This window comes from Corapipo altera, unplaced genomic scaffold (genome assembly GCF_003945725.1).
Source record: "Corapipo altera isolate COAL_440 unplaced genomic scaffold, ASM394572v1 343, whole genome shotgun sequence".
NCBI classification, from domain to species: domain Eukaryota; kingdom Metazoa; phylum Chordata; class Aves; order Passeriformes; family Pipridae; genus Corapipo; species Corapipo altera.
In genome coordinates, this window is record NW_020884913.1 from 3,157,070 (window position 1) to 3,177,013 (window position 19,944).

The following is a 19,944-nucleotide window of genomic DNA, read 5'->3' on the forward strand; positions in this document are numbered from 1 at the left end:
GGGGGGAGGCGGCGGGGCCGCCCCGCGGGGGCTGCCGCGGGCACGTGCGGGGCGGGGCGCCGGGAGCGGGCGGGGCTCTCGCCCTGTGCCCGCACCGTGTCCCGCCCGCGGGGCTCGGCCCCGCCCTGCCCCGTCCCCCGCGGCGGGACCCCTGCGAAACCCCTTCCCGCGGTGTCCCCGAGCGCTGCTGCTCCCACACCGCCGAATTACCGGGGAGGGTTCGCTTTCCTTTCCTTCTCCCGGTGTTTCTCGCGGCGGAGTAACGCGGGGCGTCCCTGCAGGAACACGGAGCTGCCTCGGGAAACAAACAGCGGCTGTTCGGTGTTAGAAAAGCACTGCAAAGCTCACTCTCCGGCCCTGTCGCTCGCCAGCTGCCGGTTTGGGGGGCTGGAAAGGATCCCCCGAGGGCAGGAGCCGAGTGGGATCGGACACAGCCCCTCGCAGGGCCCGGGACACCGCGGGATGGTGGGGACTGCCCCGGCACTCGGGAGGCTGGCGGGGACTGTCCCGGAGCCTCCCGTGTCTTCCCTGTGAGCCAAGCAGCAGCGTTTCCCCACCCTTCCCTTGGGACAGCATCAATCTAATATGGTTTGTGTCAGGAAGTGTTTCCTGATATTCAAACTGAATTTTCACGTTTTACTTCAATCCCATTATCTTCTGTTTACACAGTCAAATCATAATAGCATAAATCTTAAATACAATACTGCATTATTAATATTTCCTCCTTTGGGTTTCCAGCTACCAAATATTTAGTCTTATGGCTAACGCTTGGTTAAAACCCAAGAAATGAATCAGCTCTCATTTTTATCACCACTAGCTGAGGGAAGAATTTGAAGGTTGTGGTTTTGAACCATATTTTAGCTTTGCATTGAAATTTTTCATCCAGGCTTCTGGTTTTCAATGAATGCTGGGCAGCAGAAAGCAATCTGCTATTTTTTAGTTTACATATTCGTCCTGAAAAACACAAACCGAACCAACCAACCAAAGAGGAAAAAAAAAAGCACAGTTAGAACCTACTGCCAATCTCACATAATAGAATCCCTATCTTTACTTTATACTATGAATTTGTAACCAGGCCCCACTGTCTGTCAAATCAGATCTGAGTTACACAACCTTTATTACAGGAATGCATCCTGTGTTTGCAGTGTTCTCCTTGCTCAAATAAACCAACCACGTGAGGTCTGAGCAGCTCGTTCCAAAGAGGAAAAGTTGCTTTCCTCAGGGTCCCATTTTAAGGTGTTCATACAAAAAATATTGCAGCGAATCTATCCCAGCCTGTCTCTGCTGCTTAAGGTTTACTTTTTTGAGGTTATAGTTGCTTGGGAACTCAACATCCCAGTGATACCCAGAGCCCCAAAAAAGCAGTATGGTAGGAGGTGCTGGGGTTGCAGAACTCGCAGCTGTTTTTCAGCCACATCCTGCCCCCTCCATGGCCCTGGACTTTGCATTTCAGGTGGTGGGTGTTTGACCACATCCCTGGGCACAGGACAGTCCTGGCAGCACTCCTGCTCCCTCCCCAGCTCTGGCAGAGTGATGGGAAGAGCCCGGCTGTTTTCTGCTGCACCCACTGCCCAGTCCTGCTGCTCCCCAGCATGGGGCCACTGAGGGGGGGGCTTCAGGGCTTCACCCTTAATCCACACTTACACAGTATTTCCATGAATGAAAACAAACTCCTCTGCTGCTGCCCCCAATTCACCGCTCTGCACAGAGCTCGGCTCCTCAGTCCACACTTTGATCCAGGAGGCTGAAGTACAGCCTTGGTCAGGTGTTGTTTCTGTGTCACATGGCACAAGTGCTCAGGCAGGCCAGAGGATTCCTGAGGGCCTGAGAGCAGCCCTGCCTGGTGACTGTTCAGGTTTTAAATAAAAGCCTGAGCACATTAGGAAAAGCCACAGAGACAGTGTTTCATAAAACAGAGCCAGCAATTTGCTCCAGTACAACAAGGAGAGAGCGAGTGCAGCCTTTCAGCAGCTGAGTTCCATCTACCTCAGTTGGTGCCACAGCCCAGCTCCTCTGTCTTTTCAGAAACAGTCTGTACTCTGAGTCATAAACCCCACGTTACACACTATTGCCTCAAAATGCAAACTGCCTCATCAGTCAGTGAGCTCAGGCACAAAGATCTCGGTGTGAGGGAAATAAGCACCGTGCCAGAGGACATGCTGACATATTATCATTGCAAAGTTGCTTTAAAATCACCATTAACCCAAACAGTTATGATTATACATCTGGGACAGTCTTCAATTTACTAGTCATATGCTCTAACCTCTTTTTTGCATCCAAAAAGCACTTGGCTCTGAGGACAAATTTCACCCAAGTTATGCAAGCTAGGAGAGTCCTTGCTGCATTGCATGGGTCAAAAGACATTTAGAGTGGAGTCACACATCCCAGTCTGACCTCAGAGATTCAGGAAAGCATTGAAACATAGGCCATCCAAGAGTAGTGAACAGAGCAAGGGAAAGCACTGAAGTCATGGCTTTGAGACTGCTCTGCTGAACAACATGTGTCAGCCAAGACAACATGAGGAGATCAGAGCCTGCTGCCAGACTACAGGAGTTGGACAATGTACTCACTCAGTGCTCACATGAGATGTGTTTCCTCTTTGTAACAGCTCTCCTTGTCACTGTTCAAGTTCTCAGCAGTTTGAACTCCTGCAATCTATTTCCTACTCTGCTACTGCCTCATTTAACCTGTCTGCCCTCAAACCCTCCTTCCCTCCTCCCTTCTCTCAAAAGACAGGAACAAGATAAGAATCACCTCCCAGGAGTTCTGAGCTTGTAAAGTTCCTGGTTGTAAAATGACCCAAGGGTTGTGGCTCTCCCCAGCCAAGTAAAAACCTGTAAAAACAGCATAATTTTTTAGAAACTATTATGGACTTTGTGGTACATAGTGCTGATGATTCCTATCCCCAGAGTAACAGGTGATTTGCTTTCCCACTGTGTCTTTCTTGTGTACCAGTGTGTAACTGATCTGGAAGTAGGTCAGTAGTACATCACATTAGCCTGAGGTGCTGAGATTTGGGAACAAAACTTCTCCCTGTCTCTCTGGTGAAGTAATTTAGCATACACAGTAGGGAGTTTTCTTTGAGCCTGCAGTTATAAATCTGAACATCCAACATCTCATTGCTGGGAGGAATCTGGGAAAGGAAAAGCCTGAGAAGATAATGCTCAGGTACGTTGCTCCATGTATTATTTATACACTATCTTTGCTCTGATTCCCCAAATATCTGTACCCACAGTGAGAAAAGCTGCCCCACAGCCACACGGGGTGATACTGTAAAAGACACATACCAGGTTTAGAGACTTCTGAGAGCCGGATGAAAGTTGTTTGATACGCTACGATCACTTGAAGATCATCAAAATGTTTTATAAGGAAAAACTTTGCCCTGCAAGGCTTGAACTGATTAGTGAAGCCTTTTCAAAATTCCCTTTCCCACTCTCCTTTGCTCCAAGCCCAGCTGGAGGTAGAGATCTTACCACCTTAGATTCCACTTTATATTTTAAATAATACACCACAGGCTCAGTTCCCTGGCTCTACACCCTTCACCATCTTCCACACAGGTGAAAAACAGTCACATTTTTTTACATCAAGGGCACAAATGACACCTGACGAAGCAGCAGAAACTTCAAACTTCAAACCCAGTAAAACTGCTGTGGAAACACATCCCTGAGCCACCTGCACCCTGTGGCTATGTCACTGTGGGCTTTGCTGGTGCTCCCAGGCCAGCCTTGATGGTTTCCTCCAACACAATGCCAGGCAGGAGAAGGCAGGGAGCTGCACAGGGCTGCTTGAGGAGATGCTTCGCTCCTGGATTGTCCCAACACACAACAATCCCCCCCTCATTTTTACCAAGTAAGAAGCACCCTGCACCTTCCTAGGCTGGCTGTGTCTGCCCCTCTGTCAGCAGTGTTTTCACAAAGCCACGGGCCCCACTCTTTTGGGCAACAGTGCCCACAGACACCTCGGCTGCTCCTGAGGTGACCGTGCCCTCCCCTCACTCCACAGAGTTTGCAAAAAGCAGCCTCGAACTCAAACTGCTCCTCACTTATTTTTTTAAGTCTAGCAGTTAAAATACAGTGCAAAGAAGAGGCCAGTGGGTCTGGCAGCTCAAATAGAAGACGAAAAAAAAAATTACCTCAAAGTGTTGGTCAAGTGGGCCCCGGTGTGTCCTCCAGCATCCCGCCTCACGCAGAGCCTGTTCCGCCGGGAATGGGAACGTGGTGAGTCCTGGCCTGAGCCCTCACCAGGCTGAGGGGCTCCTCCACACAAGGTACCAGTGACAGGTCCCAGCTCCCAGGCATAGCCCAAGCTGTCCTAACACCACCCTGGCCCCTCGAGGACAGCCCCTCCAGACACTCCTGGGAGCCTCAGCCTCTCCCAGGAACAGAGTCTTCCCTCAGGCTTCTCCTGGCACAGGCACCTCCAGTTTAACAGTGAACATCGCCCTGGGGTGGTCACTGCTGGCCATGTGAGGCCAGACCAGATTCCCCCAGGACATGGCTCTGGGCTGTGCCCTCCCCACAGCAGCTCACTGTCCCTCAGGGCAGGAGTCACAGCACTGCTCATCAGCTCCACAGGTCAGTAAATACAGGCCAGATTAAAAAGCTGGCTCCAAATCCTGCAAACAGCTCACAGCTGGAGTGCCCATCAACAGAGAAGGGGAGATTAATGTGTTGGTCCCATACAAAGCTTTGGCCTTACATATCCCACACAGCTCTTGGATGTTTTACATGGTTGTGGCTGTCAGGTAAGGCATGTGCTGAGCAAACTCCTTCCCTAGTGCCATCCTGGAGTTCCCTCATAACTCAGCCAAAGATAAGGAAGCTGGTGTTTGGGCAGGGGAGAGCAGAGCTGGGCAGTCCTCCTTTAAATGAAGCACAGAAATAGAGGTGGACCAGGAAGGAAGGTAAGGAGGGACATCAAATCAGTCATCCACCACAGACAACGTTTCAGTCATGCAGGAAAAGCAAACAATTTATTTACATGTCTGATTGTACATTACAGCTACCTGAAGGATCCACATCAGCAAGGACAGCTTTATTGTCCCTAGAAAATATTTCAAGAAAATACAAAGAAAATAGTGTAAATGGCACATTGCAACAGTACTGACATCACTTCACGGGTGGTGTAAATTACAGAACGAGATTAAAAATAGTCATATGCCACTTTTGCTGGCTGCTTTTTTTTTCAGTAACAATGGAGCAAGTGGATTTTTCTCATTTTCATACTAAGCAGCCTTTAAAGTAAAAAAATAAAACCACCTCATTGCTTCTAAGGCAGCTTTATATTCTGTCAAATGGGTGCCGAATTCAGTCAAAAAACTTCTGCTCCGTGAGAGCATACTATTTTATAGATTTTTTTAAGATTTAGGGGATAAATCTTTTTTTTTTGGTAAGATTTAGTGGATATTGTTTTGTAAGATTTAGGGGATACTGATGATTTCTTCCTTGTGACTTAGCAGAGTTTATTATCTCACTGTGTCTGGGGGCTGGTGAGTGGGGTACTGATAAACCACAAGGTGTGAGTGGAGGGAACAATTTGAGGATCTCACCAGATGAGGGGGTCAACACTCCAGACATGAAACCACCAGCTCGAGAAGAGGCTGGTGGGAGGGAAGGACACTTCTAGGACCAGATCCCTGGTTGCCAGTTACAGATGTCCAGTCTCACAACACATCTATTCAGCTTCCCAAATGCTGCAGGAGAGTGCTGTGCTACAAACCCCATGGGAAGGAGTTTATTCAGCATTTGCCAAAATGTGAAAAGCGAGACACCCAGTTTCTCACATCTGCAAGAGGAAGATCTCCAGTCATGCAGATCCAGGGTCTGTCCTTGGGAAACGCTGTCACAGAAGCCAGGGAGGAAAGAGAAGGAATAATTTAAAGCATCTCAGGCACTCTAAGATGGTGAGTCTATGAACTGGTAATGCTAATTCTCTTTCCATTTCAATGGGCAAAGTAAATCACTTGCCCAATCCCACAAAAATAATCCCAGAACTGCAGTTAACCTGAAATGGGCAATGTGTTCAAATGAGGTTTTGGTCTGGTGTCCATTTCAAGTATAAAAAGAAGCAAATTGGCTTTAATGGAAATAAAGACTATAATTGCCAAGTCAGGACAATAACATTTAGTTAAGTGTTTTATTATTTTGAATTAACTGAAGCCAACAAGTGGATAGAATTGGTCTCATAACGATACTAGAACAATAAATCTGCGAGTGTGTGTGTGAAACATTGCCTTACAAAAGAGACCAGCCATCTGACACAACATTTCTAAAAGAAGACAAAGAACTCCTAATTATGTTAATTTTCATTTGCTACGTAATTTAGACCATGATCTAGTGCTTCTAAAAAAACCTGTACAAAATGAGTATTTTTTACATCTCAGAGGCACATGAATACAAATCTGATCTAGTTTATATATACACATGTACAAGAAACCAGATGATCAAATGAAAGAAGTGTATATAAAAAGTGCCCGAAACAGATGATAAAATGCAAAAATAAAATGTATCCTCACAACAGAGAAGTAAAAGGCACAAGTACTAAAATATGTAACCATGCAAAAAATGTGGGTAGTCTGTGCAACAAAGAAAAACAAATGGCTCTCACAACCAATTTTACAGTAATTCTCAAAATGTTTCAGTATTTAAACGTAACATCAGTGCAACATTTACTGCCCTGTAGCAGGTTCACAAGACACGAAATTCTCAGTTCCCCTTCTGGCGTCTCTTCTCCAAAGCCAGAATAATTTAGCTACAGATAAGGTATTATATAAAATAGGGCTGGTGTTGGGTAGTGTAAGATCCCTGTGTGGAGGAGTAACTGCAGCCCTCCTGCCCCCTTTACACTCTGCACACTCTCCCAGGAAAGTCCCTGCCCCTCGATGGGGCACAGCAGCTCTGAGGGGTTTGCCAGGGCCAGTGTCACTGCTGACAAGAGGGTTGTGAAAGCTACAGCTCACATGTCACAGCTGCACCACTAACAACACCTACACCAACCAGAAATACGGATTCGAGGGGTAGGTGTCCAAATTACACCACAGAAGCCCATGTTTGTTACTGTTATGTTTTCATGAGGTTTAAAGTTTAAGTCAAAAGTAATCCCTCTGTGTCTCTTTGAACAGGTACTACTCTTGCAGTTGAAACAAAACCTCCAGACTTCAACCAGTGAGCTAAAACCCATTGTATCCAGAAAATCATGTAGCACTGTCAGCTGGCTCCACACTGTGGCAAACCCTGGTACCGTGGCCCTGGCTGCAGATGTTTGTGTCTTCATGGGCTGCTGCCGTTCCCTGTTCCCTACGAGGTGTGCCTGCCAGGCTCAGCTGCAGGGCTGTGCCTCTCACAGGCTGTGAGTACACAGTGCAATGGGACACTTATACAGAATCCAGGCAAAACTTGTGGCACATCCCAGTGATCCCACACCTGGATCACCTTCAAACTTACCCTACCTGCTTGCATACTGTGAGAATCAGCTTCAGTGTTTTGTACACGGAACACAACCAGCTTTCATGACCACACAAAAGGCAAGGACAGGACTGGCCTGGTATAAAGACAAGGCTGAAATTCTTGTCTCGGTAGCTAAAGCCACACTGAAGCCAAGAATGTTGAATTTGTCCCTTCCATCTGTTCCTAGTGCTGCCCCAAGGCACACAGCCACTCTGACAGTGGGCACAGGGCTAGGGACAAGACCGAGAGTGTAAATGTCAACAGAACAAATACTGGAGAAGAATCCCAGAAAGAAACAACTCTCTTGCACATCGATGGGAGCAACTCCCAGTGCATTATGAAGGATGACGGGATTCAGACCCAACACCTACTGCAATCCTTCTCAGTATCTAAAGGTGCATGCAGAGTTTCATTAAACAGAAACCCACACATGCTTCAACAGCAAACTGCTCCTAGAATCAATACTTTGAATTCAAAAATACTGAGAAAAAACTCCGGGGATGATGCAAAGGAAAAAAATGTCAGCAACTGTGGAACTACATCCTTTGAAACCAACCAGCTGTGTTACATCACCTGTCATGACTTCTTGACAATGTTTCTTGAGAAACAAATGACTTGACGAGAATATGAGCATTGCTACTTACACCAGAAACTGCTCAGTTAAAGTTTGAGTCAAGTTTTCACTTAAATCAATATAAGCCAAGCCACTGATTTGGCAAGTGTTTGATCAGCTGCTACTTCCTTCCTTCCTTCCTTGGAAAAAATCCCTCAGACCACACCATACAGTATTTGTTTTAAGAGAAAACCACTGTATATTCACTGCCATCAAAGAAGGAAAAAACCTGATCTTTAATTTGTAAATTCTAGTTCTTAGACTCATCACATGTCACCAGCACTATGATGCAGAGACCGCTGAGCCTGGTGTAACAGCCCAAAGTGTGTGTTTATGTATCAGCTTCCAAGCCCTCATTTACAAATCAGATTAGGGAGCCTAAACACTGTAGCTCTAGATCCTCTCTGGAGAGCAAGGCAGTTCTACCAAAGTAAATGGAGCACTGCTGCACTCAGACAGCAAAATATTTGTTGATACACATATCTTTGAGAATTAATAATGCTGTGTTCAACTCCCTACAGAGCTGGCTGAGAAACATCTGAACTTCTCCCAAAGACCATGAAAGGAAAGTTGGCAGCAAAAGTGCATGGGATGGTTTGGGGTTTTTTTTGAGACTTGCTACAAATTTGCATATTAAAAATTCCTTAAAAATAGATGAGATAGTTACAGTTTGTCACTGTTGCACTTCAAAATAAGACAAATTCTTAAAGAGTTTGAGTCTTTAACAGAAGTTATTAAGAAAGCTGAAAAATCTTCTTTTGATGTCAAAGCAGTTTTGAATCAGCATCGCTGAAATCAACACTAGGCAACAGCTGAAGACTGAAGTCTGGAGGGAAGCAACCAATACTAGAAAAATCTTGAGAGACTAATTTCAGGTACTCTCAAGTGCAAGTTTTGAAAGAGGTAATTTTTCTGTGTGTAGGACTGCCCTGACCAAGGGCAGCTTTCAGCCAAAAGCCACTGGTACAGAAATACCTGCAGTGGTTTGCAACTGGTTTGACCAGAATATCACTTTGCTTTTGAGAGTCTAAGGTTGAATGAACTAAGGAACAGATCAAGATACAGAACCTGGGATTGTGTTTGTGTCCCCAAGGGTTAAGTGAGAAGCAGGGGTCTGACACAGGAACAGTTTGCTGCATTTGTGCATTGCTAGAACAGGGTGATACTACATTTCTGTGTTTGAACTTAATTTACCCAGGGAAGTGAGGCCCTTGTTCCAGCAAGAGTAACACTGACAGAGGCAGGCTGTACTTCCCCAGCTCTCCTGAGAGCACAAAGGCAGCACAGCAAAGGAGTAAAACTTATCAGAGAACAGACACCCAAACTGGTGCCTCCCTATCGCCACGTCTCCCGTCTGTTCCACCAAAGTGTCTGACACCTGATCAAAGTGTGCACTCTCTGCACCTTCAGCATCAGATTCCTCCCTGCCCCATCAGATTCCTCCCTCACCCATCAAGTGATCCCTTATCACCAAGTTACCTGCTTGTCATAAAATGTGATGACTTCTTTTCTGGGATAGAAGGGCTTTCCAGGGCTTGAACTGCAAGACAGATTGGTCTAATATCTGCAGTTACTCAGTCTAAGAATGCAATTGCTAATTATTATTTTTAGAAGTGGATACCTCAGAGTAAAATCTGCCAGTGAAATGCCTCTCGCACCTCCAACTCACATTATCTGTCAAACATAGCAAGTATCTGGATACGTATTTCAACAGTACCAGACAGCAGTACCACACCAAGGGCCCCACAGGTGCAGAAGGGTAACTCCTTTACACAATAAAACAAAGCTACAAACACCACCAACATGGTGGCAAGACAATTCTTCAAATGCAAACAGTGGAGCAAGGAAGAGCTTCTAAATGCTGACACACTTGGGTACACAGCTGAGGAAGAAATCCTCCAAGATTTTAGAAAATCCACTGCTGGGAATATCCCTTTCAGGATTTTGGCCAGATTCAGTGACTGTTTGTCACTAGTAGTGACTATTCACCTCTTACATATAATTACCTTCACAGGAACTTGGCTACCACTACAGTCATGTCTTCTGTTGGCGTCCATGGGCTCTGTGGTCTCAGTGAAGTAAGCCAGGCTCTGCTTTCAGTGAAACAGTCCTCAACATTTGCTGATGTTCCACCCTAGTGGGAACGGGTTTTAGATTATTAAAATTTTGAAGCCAAGTCTAGTTTACTTAAAAAATAATTAGGGAAAAACATTCAGTCACCAGTCTAAGCCGCAACAGCTTCACTCACATTTAAATCCACCACACGAGAGCAGGACAGCAGTGTAACTTCACAGTCAGCTCCAGAAGCAGGGCTGCTGGTCACCCAGCCCTGCTTGTCACAGCAGGTGAGCAATAGCCACCTGACCATGTGGAAGAGTCCTCTGTGGCCTATACAGAGAGCAAAGTCCCTGGCACAAGCCACAGACAGCACCAGGCAGAGGGAAATGGCATCACTAAAGTGCAGGTGAGGAGTCCTGCAGGCAGGTAGCACCAAGTGGCTTAACTGTTCCTCTCCTACCTTCTGGGTGGCACATCCAGAAGCAGCAGCAAAAGGGTGGCTGTGTGGGGTTTCCATGGTGTTCCACCCGCTTCTCCACAAACAGAAGCTGCTGCAATGGAGCACAGGACATTTTACACCGTTCCCAGGTGGCAAAGGAGTGGTTTTAAAATCCCTTCCTCCAGACTACCCTAGAGCCTCAGGAACCAAGCCCTGAGACATCACTGTTTAAACCACACTGTACCATTTCTCCTGCAGACACCTCTGTGTGGGGTGTTGTGCCCCACAGTCATTCCTCTGGTCCCTTCTCTCTTTCCAGTTACTTTACACCTGCCTAATGCAGATACATAGAAACAAACTGTTTTTATTTTCTTGCCTTCAAAAAAGCCTGATTCCAGCACATCCCCTGCTTCCCATCACTCCAGTAACACATCACTGAAGGCAAGAGCACAGAGATTGCAGAAAAATATATATATATTTACATCCATAACTGAATACAGTTTTATGTATTCAAATTCAGGAAAAATGCATCACATATACACACCAAGATACATCAAGAGAATACTAAGGGCAAGACACTGCCAACAGCAAGAAATACACAGAAAAGCACAGTCATTGCTACTGTAATGTTCTTCTGGGGAGTGTATTCAAGAGAGGAAACATCTCTATGCACTGGGGAAAGCCAGATACTCGGGCCTATTTTTCTGTGCCAGTTGGTGTGAATCAAAAGTGTGAAACTTTTACTTTAAAAAAAGTGCATGGAATAAAATTTGTTTTTAGCATTCAACTACCCAAACGATTCCATAAGCTCCTTATATAAGCTACATTATTAATTAAAAAGGTCCTGGCCCTACAGTACACAGATCCAGCTCCAGAGAACACAGGCACATGTTGAAATCATCCCTATTTAAGGCAGCATTTAAGCATAAACTCAACTTTAAAGCTTATGTTCTGTTGCACTGACTTCTCTGAGCAGTCTCAGTACACACTTAAAAGTTAAGCACCTGCACAACTGCTCATCTAAGCGAGGATGTGTTCCCTGTTTAGAGCTTTAGATATGCACGTGTGTGCTCAGTCTGGACTGGTAACTCCTGCAAGACCAAGCTCCTTCTTTTTCCTGCCCTACAGGTAAAATCCACTCCACACCAGACTGTTCTCCATGGCTGTATCAGCAACCAGTGGATTCTCTCCACAGCCTGCCCAAAAAAATGTCAAAGGAGTGCAGCTATATGGGCTGGAAAAGCAACTCAGCACGTGATGTCAAGGGCTGCTCCTCCTCCTCCCCTGAAGTGAAGATATGTCATGCAAATTTTTTTTGGTTAAGAACTGGAATGTGTTCCTTCAGTGAAATCTTTAAACTCAGGGTGAGGGGAAGGGGCAGGATCCCAGAATTCATCTTAATGGCCCGTGATATACCCCTGAAAATAGGGGAACAGATTGGAAGAGCTCTTTGCCTCAATGCTACAGGGACCGTCCCCCCCGGCACAACAAACACACATGCGCACACGCCGAGGAGCAGCTGGCTCAGAGCACCCCAAAGCAGGCTCCAAAGTGATCTTACATCAAAAGCACTTTGTGCTGACAGTGGCAAACAAGTGGATGGTGATTTTTTTTTCACAAATAGCAAACAATTTTGCAGTATCTTCCTCTTCTTCCCGTTTACTTTGTGTCTTGTCTTTTCCCAAAGTTTGGGGTTTTTTTGTTGTGTGTTTGGTTGGGTTTTTTTAACCCCATGTGTGGTTGAAGTACTAAAACTTAATCAAATAGTAAATTACACAGTCAGCACCAGTCAGGAACTGAACCTGGGTATATCAATTGGTTTGTGGTACCCAAATTCCTGGAAGAACGAAGAGAAAATTCTTGCTCCTAAAGTTAGGGCCACATCCATATGTTTCCATTGTCTTTTTTACCTTTACAACTAGAGGTAGAGTCATTTTGTCCAGTATCTAAAACAGCATGATCCAGTTATATTGTTATTACATTAATATACAGTATCCATCTTATCACAGGTATTGAAAGTGCATGGAAAAAGTCTAACCAAGCCAATTCAATGACAAATAACAGTGTACCAAACATCATATAAACACACCCGCGCACCCACACTCACACGTAGTGTATATATATATATTTATAGATTAATTTACAGTATCAGAGTGTTGTTTAGATCCAGTGGCATGTGCAGAAATATCAGGCAGTTGCTGCTTTTCCTTCTCCTATTCTCTTCAATTCTTTATTTCCAAGATGGACGGGTTGTGGTCCAGGATTGCCAGAATGATCTTGTCCATATACTGTCGCAATCTGTAGTTTATCTCTTCCTGCTCTTTGAGGGCTTCCATGAGCTGAAACACAACATTTCTAAGTTACTCTTGAAATATTCTCACTAGTTTACCAATAGTTCGATTTTTGAGCTGTGAAAGGCCCCTCAACCTCTCCAAAGATGAAGACTGCTTCGCTTTTTACATCGCACGTTCAATGCCAAACTGGCAGAGCTGCCAAGGAGTGACAGAGCCCCAGATCCTCTTAAAGCTCATGTTATTTGGGTGTCCATTTTCATTTGCCTTCACATAAGTACTACCCTGAATCTGCAGTTTCTTACCTTTGGTTTATTAGACAGGAAAAATGGCACAAATGGGAACAGTTTATGCAGATCTGTGAGGTTTTACTGAGCCTGGGCCACAGCTGTCAGGCACTTCCCTCCTTTGAAGGGGGAGTGCTGGGCATCCCTTGCATGAGCCAGAGTCACGAGATACAGAGGGAGAAAGTCACATTTTTCTTGACAATAGCAAAAGCCCAATTTGCTTTTACCTAATTAGAGATCAACAATTAAACACCTTCCTTCACAGAGCTCTGGTTCAGCAAGAAACTCAAGTATGCACTTCACTTCAAGAGCCTGCCCAGGAGTTAAAAGGCTGGCAGGTCATTCCAGTACACACTGGGTAAAAGGCCTGTCTCAGGACTCCTCTTGATGAAGAAATGGGGAATTCTGTCTGGAAGAAACAGAGCATAAAGGGCAAACAATTCCTTTTAATCTCCTTCACCACTAACCTGTCTTCTTCCCTGGGAGCTCTTACGTATCCATGGGCCTGATCTCCCAATCTGTCCTGGAGCTCAGAGGAAGCTACATGAGCTGGACTCAGCCCACAGACAAATGGGCCTCCCATAATATCTTCCAAAGCATTATCAGATTATTAATTGCAAACTACTTACTTTCTTCAAGAATTCAGCTCTGCTACAGTGAATATAGGCAATATATAGCTCAAATTTAGATAATAACTACCTATGGTCATTTCTGTATGAAACTTATGTCATACTATCACAATACCCTAAAACTGTAAAACAGTTCACTGAAAGTCTCATAATTCCTTTTTTTTTGAGAGAGAGAAATGGGAGAGTTATATTACAAGGAGCATCCCAAAACACTGTTAGACTTAAGGCAATCTTCCAACACTCCTGAACTCCTATCAAAGCAAAATTTCTGTTGTTCATTTGTCAACTTCAGATAGTTCAACCTTGACAGTTAATTACACTGCAAAACGCTTATTCTTGGATGTGGTACCTGACTAAAAAAAGCACATTACCTCATCTCTTGATGCAGAATCAATTTCAGCAGCCAGTGACTGGGCTTTTGTTTGCGTTGCAAAGAGATTTTTAGCTTCATAAAGACTGAGGCTTAGGATCTGTCCATTAAGGTCATCATTTTGGTCACGAAGTTTCTGATTCTCCTGTTTGAGGAGGATGAAAAGACAAATCGCTTTTAAGTTCTTCCTACAAGGTTTCATTAAAAATAAGTAATATTTCAACATCACAGGTAATTTGGGTGACACGTGGTGAGGCTGCAAGTTAACAGCAACTCTCTTACCTCCAGTGACAAGTCCTCCCTGCCTGGATCACAGGGCACAATTCACATTACTGATGCAAAGAAGTCCTACACAGATGCAACGTGTGTCTCATGCTTGTGATAAAGGGGGGAAAAAACCTAAAGGCAGTGTGCCAGGGGTTGCAGCTGTAGGCATTTTCCAAGGCAGCCCCATACATTTCACGTGGGTCAAGAGGCCTTTTCTGCTCACCTGCTTCAGCCGCTTTATTTCATGCTCCATCTCCACCTCCCTGGTTTTGGCGTTGAACTCGCTCACGCTGGATGAGGAGCTTCTCCCACGCCCAGGGCGTTCACATTCCAGCTTGTACAGCTGCAGGTGCTCCAGTTCCTTCCGCAGGTCTTCGATGAGCTGTGGGCACGCAAGGAGGTCGTGTATCTCCAGCACAACCCTGCACAACCAGCCCCCCTGCAAACAGCCACCTCTGTGCTCAGACAGGCACCCTGTGAGCCTGGTTGAGGCCAGAGTCCTACAGCACAGCCACCTGCTCTTCTGTGGAAGCACAGCTCACTTACACCACTGCAGAGATGGAAGGGGCTCTGACTGCTAAGCTTCATGCCCAAGAAGAATAATTGCCCTAGTATGGGAAGTGTTAGGGCACACATTTGAGGCTGCAAGTTCTCAAAGAGTTGTAAACCCTTTGGGTCAGGGATCGCCATTTATATTCTTGCAGTTCATCACCCTGTGGGCACCCCTCCCACAGAAACACAATCCAGCAGGACATTCCCTGGCTGTGCTATTCTCAGTGCTCATCCTGTCTGCCCATTCTTTTTCAGATGGGTTTCCATGCAGGTGAGAAGAGACTGCCTGGCCTTACATCCCTCTTCACACCTACCTCCTGTGTGGCTTCCCTCTCCTTGTTGAACTCCAGCCTGTTCTGCCGCAGCTTGTCCATCATTCTCTTGTACAAATCCATCTCATCCTTCAGTCGCAGACTCGTGTCCTCCAACCTGTCTGACATGCGTTGCCTTTCCTACAATAAACGGGGAACTCCATAACCAGCTTGCAAGTGCAGGAGAAACCCTGAGTTTTACAACACGAACCTACAGACACAGCGGGTCATAAGCTGGCTTGTGTCCTGGGGCATTCCTGCCTCTAAATGTTCCAATTCCATTAATAGTTTAAGGAAGAAAAATTTAAGAAGCCGGGCCAAGCACCGTATGAGTTTTGCTCTTACACAAATGAAATTGCTGTTAAATTGCTCAAGTACTCAGGGGGGTTTTGTTACCTCATCTAATCTCTCCGTTTGGGATTTCAGCCGTGTGACAGTGCTTTTCAAATCACCATTTTCTTCTTCCAGTTGCTGAACCCTGTGTTAATAACAAAAACCTTACAGCAAATACCTCTTCAAGATTGCAGACATGCAAAATAGCGTGCTCTAAAAAGCCATTTCACTTGCACTTGACAGAAAGACCAAACACAAAAATCTTTCTAATCTTAGCACTTTTTAACGTGAGCTTTTTGATAGTTTGTTTTTAGGGCCCAAAACCCCACACTGACCCTCAGATTCTTGTGCTCCTAAAACCAGGTACCTAAAAAAATAAATCAAGTCGGAAGAAACAAATGTTTGCTACAGTTGGTCACAATTCCCTCCTTGAATCCATGCCAAATATCCAGCTAAGCTGTCTACATGGGCCACGTGGATTAAAGCATTAATGTAAGGCATCCTCCCAGCTTTTGGGCTTTAAGACACACAACTGCACAGCTACTCTACTGACCTGCCAACCTGCCACCATCTGTGCACTGTCTGGTGGTAAACAGCCTACATTTACATGCAAAGTAAAAATGAAGACAAGAGAACCTTGTGCTCTGTTCTGGGTGGCACCAAGGTGTTTGTTACCTTGTATTCAGCAGTTCGATTTCAGTGCCTTTCTCTTTTTCATACTTGCTGTAAGCTTCTCTATGCCTCTTTATCTCGTCTTCCAGGGTCTGTTCTGCTGATGTTTCTTGGTCTTTCAATAGTTCCTCTAGTTCATGAACTCTAAGGAAACCAGATCTCACTTCAGTAAGAGCTTCACAATTACTTAAAAAATAAGTGTGCAACTTCACCGCCTCCGTCTTTCTGGCCCATTCCTTTATTTCATTCTACTTCACCCTCTCTCTTGGCATTTAATCTCTCCTAGTATCTCTCCTGGTATTTAATCTACCCAATAAGCACAGAATTAAGTAGTACTGGTTCATCTATTATTCTTTCAATCTCAAGAAGTTGGGACTACGACTCAGCCTTATGCTCTTGCTACATGCAAGAAAAAAACCAAACAAATCCAACCACCACAGTAACCTTTCTCACAGCAGAAGAGCTTGCTCTGTGCAAGTCAGTAACATCTCTGTTAAAGACACCAGTTTGGAAGGCCTCTGCTTGCTCAAAATTCATCCCTATTGCACTTGACTTCTCAGATGAAGCCTTATTTCATCTGTCAGCATTAAGGATGGAGACTTGGTCATACTCTGCAGGTAGAGATATTCCTTCCCCACAATTGTGTTCTGGCTTTGCTCTGACATGGTAAGGAGACCTGGCTCTGTGCTCTGTTACCTGTGAACTAGCTGTGTGTTCTCTTGTTTCAGTTTGCTCTTCAGGTCACCATTTGTCAGGCTGTCATTCTCCAGTTCTGTCACCTTCTTCTCTAGGTACGTTACCTGGAAGGGGAAATGGAAAAAACTGAAGAGTTTGAATCTCTCTTCAAACACCCCTTCACTGTTCCTAACTGGCATTTAGCTATTCTACTCTTTTTTAAAGGTGGCATATTTCTCTGCAAAGCCAGCAGTGAAATTAAGCTCCGAAATTCTGGGTTCCCCAGACCCAGCATCTTCCTTGAAGGTGATCAATGCAAATACACCACAAAGAAGTACTAACACAATGCCTGGATCTGTGCTCGCACAGCTCTTGCTTTACTGGGAAACAAAGCCATAATATCAGTGGAATGTCAAGGAAATTCTGAATGAGGTACTTCAGATCAGGGGTCACTGTGAGCAAGGAGCTCTGTCCATTGGTGCAGGTCTGCAGCAGGATTTGGTTGGGTACATTAATCCCAAGGCACACAGCTTCTCACCTTTTCAGTGATATCATTGTCACAGGAATCTATACTGTCTCTGAACAAGTCTTCTGTGCTGCCATTGCTGCTGCTGAAGTTACTGTTGTGGAAGAGTTGTCTGAAAGATCAGAAGGATAATTATTTTGCTTGATGAGGAGAGAGGACAAAGAGTCTGGTTGAGACTTTGAACATCCGATGCTAAAATCTGTGCAATCATTTCAGTGACAATTACAACTGTTTAAACACAAGTCTTACAAGAGACTGGTAGCTAAATGAAGTCATACTGAGCACAGTCAGTGACATTAGTTCTAGGGAGTGAGTTCTTTGTTGCTTTTGACAGGATCTGCCACCAGCACTAACATAGTTTAAAAAATACTCAGTCTTATTCACACTATGTACTGAATTGTATTTGCCTTAGTAGAAATTTTAAAAAGGTCACCACTGCACACTGGTTGGTGCAGTTAACCTAGAAAATTTCATAGAGTAAGAATTTTAAAAAAAATAAAAAAAGAAATCTCAAGCAGTTCCCACTGCTGAATAGTGTCAGAAATACGCAACACTGGAGATTATGTAAAATGTTCTCAACCCTTACAGGCCTCCCCAGCCCAGGGCTGGTTCATTCAGTCAAAGGAAGATGACAATGCTGTATGTCCTCTTTAAAGGGGTGCTCTTGTTTTCCTTTGCATTTTGGCAACAACAACAAGGCCCACATTATGAGGGTTAAAGAAGCAATACCTGGACTGATGGAATAGCAGTATAAAGGAAGAAAGCTGGCAGACAAAGAAGCAACTATCTATGTTTTGAAGAGCTCTTTCCAGTTCAGGAGCCTGCTCCAAGCCAAGTATTGGCTTCTATATTCTTTAAAATCCCTACCCAAACAAACACAGGCCCCTTTACTTGAAAACTTATCTTGGCAAATTTTTGTTTTCCAAACTTATTCTTAATCTCTTCTCCCACTCCCACTTATGGAATTGTTATGATTGATTCCACAAGTATTCATGGAAAAGTTGAAGACTCTTACCTTCCAAAAGCTGTGCTTGATATTTTCCTGTTAGGGCTATATGGATACAGAAGGAATGATATAGGAATTAAACACTGATTTGATTCAATTTTAATTGCATAATGAAATAGAATATTGACTATTTTACCAAAGTCAAAACATGATTATGTGAACAATATTCTTTAACAACTTAACCAAAAGCTGCAGTTACTAACAAATGCAAAGATGAGTGAAGCCACAAATTACTGTGATCATTAATAAGTCAATTTGCAAATACTGTTACGTTTAGCAGAGATTTGTCAGTGTAAATCAGAGCAAAACTAACATTAGAAACACCACAAAGGGACACTAAGTTAGTGATGAACATATATTCTGGATTCCCAGTTTTTAGATGATTTTATAAACAGTTAGTTTATTCTTCCCCATAATGCTTCCCAGTTCAGCACAGGAACTGAGGTGCTTCCCATTTTCACAGCTCCCTTCTGCAAGCCAGGGCCTGGTATTATCCAAACAAAGGGCCACACTGCAGACAACAGCACCAGAACCAGATCAAAACATCCTGCTGCACCTCTCCATGAGAGGATGTCACATCTCAGTGTGCACAGGCACAGCTCTCTGCCAGGGCATTGCTCTCTTCCAGCCAGGCATTCACAGCCTCCCTCGCAAAATTCCCAGAGCCCTGGTGGGTCATGCTCTGGGTGTTGGCAGAGCCTTGCTAGGGCAGGAACACTGTTCATGTCAAGTGCTCCACTGCTGTGCCACCGAGAGCACAGTGTGCTCTGTCCCAAGGATTGTGCCAACAGGCAGGACTCACGTTCAGTTTCTAGGGGGAGCCAGAATCCCACCAAACAAATCCCTTCAAAAACCCTGGGTGACTGTTGCAAGCACTTTCCAGGTGCTCAGTACAGCTCAGAAGGGGATGGAGTGGCAGAGATGTAAGGAAATTTCCTTACAGAAATGTAAGGAAAGAGTTGAAATTGCAAAGAACCCCAAAAGTAACTTCTGCCACAGGAATTTATCATTTTTCCAAGTTCCCTCGAGGATTAAAAAAAAAAAAAAAAAATCCCATAGGAACAAAGTACCTCTGCTGACTAGTAGCTTTAGGAGAGGTGTATGTAAGGTTATATGCATTAGCTAAGGATCTGCAGATCCCTCCTTCCCACCTGGAGAAAGCAGTAGTTAACTGTAGATCTGCACTAAGCAGCACAACAGATTTCACTTCCTGGGAAAAATTCCTGGAAATATCACTCTCACTCTGCAATCAAAGAGCTCATTGGTTAAAATATTTGAGTTTACTAATGCTGTCTGCACCTTAAGTCAGAAAAATAATTACTAGCTAATGAGGAACAGCATTTTGGTTCAGGCTAGATGTCAAACTCTAAATTTCTTACTGTTTTCTAGGGACAACACATGTGTAAGACAGAATGGGATACAGGAAAAGAGAGGGTTCTCTCTCCCTCTCCTCCTGCTTCTAACTGGTGC

The 19,944-nt window shown here is 44.7% G+C and overlaps 1 protein-coding gene and 1 long non-coding RNA gene across 7 annotated transcripts in view; both read right to left on the reverse strand.

The window, feature by feature from the left end:
• LOC113952424 overlaps positions 1-4,504 on the reverse strand; it is a 37,683-nt gene extending 33,179 nt beyond the window's left edge. Inside the window, exon 1 of one of the 2 annotated variants that reach the window (XR_003529543.1) lies at positions 4,133-4,504. This is a non-coding gene — a long non-coding RNA (uncharacterized LOC113952424). Of the gene's footprint in view, positions 1-2,570; positions 2,663-4,132 lie in introns of those variants that run through there. The other variant, XR_003529545.1, reaches the window with a different exon arrangement.
• A 1,617-nt stretch (positions 4,505-6,121) lies between these two features.
• The window catches only part of RAB11FIP4 (RAB11 family interacting protein 4), a 117,490-nt gene continuing 103,667 nt past the window's right edge, over positions 6,122-19,944 (reverse strand). For 4 of the 5 annotated variants that reach the window (XM_027654472.1, XM_027654474.1, XM_027654475.1 and 1 more), the window contains 9 exons: positions 18,484-18,519; positions 17,481-17,580; positions 16,964-17,067; positions 16,271-16,411; positions 15,659-15,740; positions 15,266-15,403; positions 14,623-14,781; positions 14,134-14,277; positions 12,580-12,894 (listed from right to left, as the gene is read on the reverse strand). In XM_027654472.1, the coding sequence (XP_027510273.1) occupies positions 12,778-12,894; positions 14,134-14,277; positions 14,623-14,781; positions 15,266-15,403; positions 15,659-15,740; positions 16,271-16,411; positions 16,964-17,067; positions 17,481-17,580; positions 18,484-18,519 (1,021 nt within the window). In that variant the 3' untranslated portion in view covers positions 12,580-12,777. Of the gene's footprint in view, positions 12,895-14,133; positions 14,278-14,622; positions 14,782-15,265; positions 15,404-15,658; positions 15,741-16,270; positions 16,412-16,963; positions 17,068-17,480; positions 17,581-18,483; positions 18,520-19,944 lie in introns of all 5 variants that reach the window. The other variant, XM_027654471.1, reaches the window with a different exon arrangement.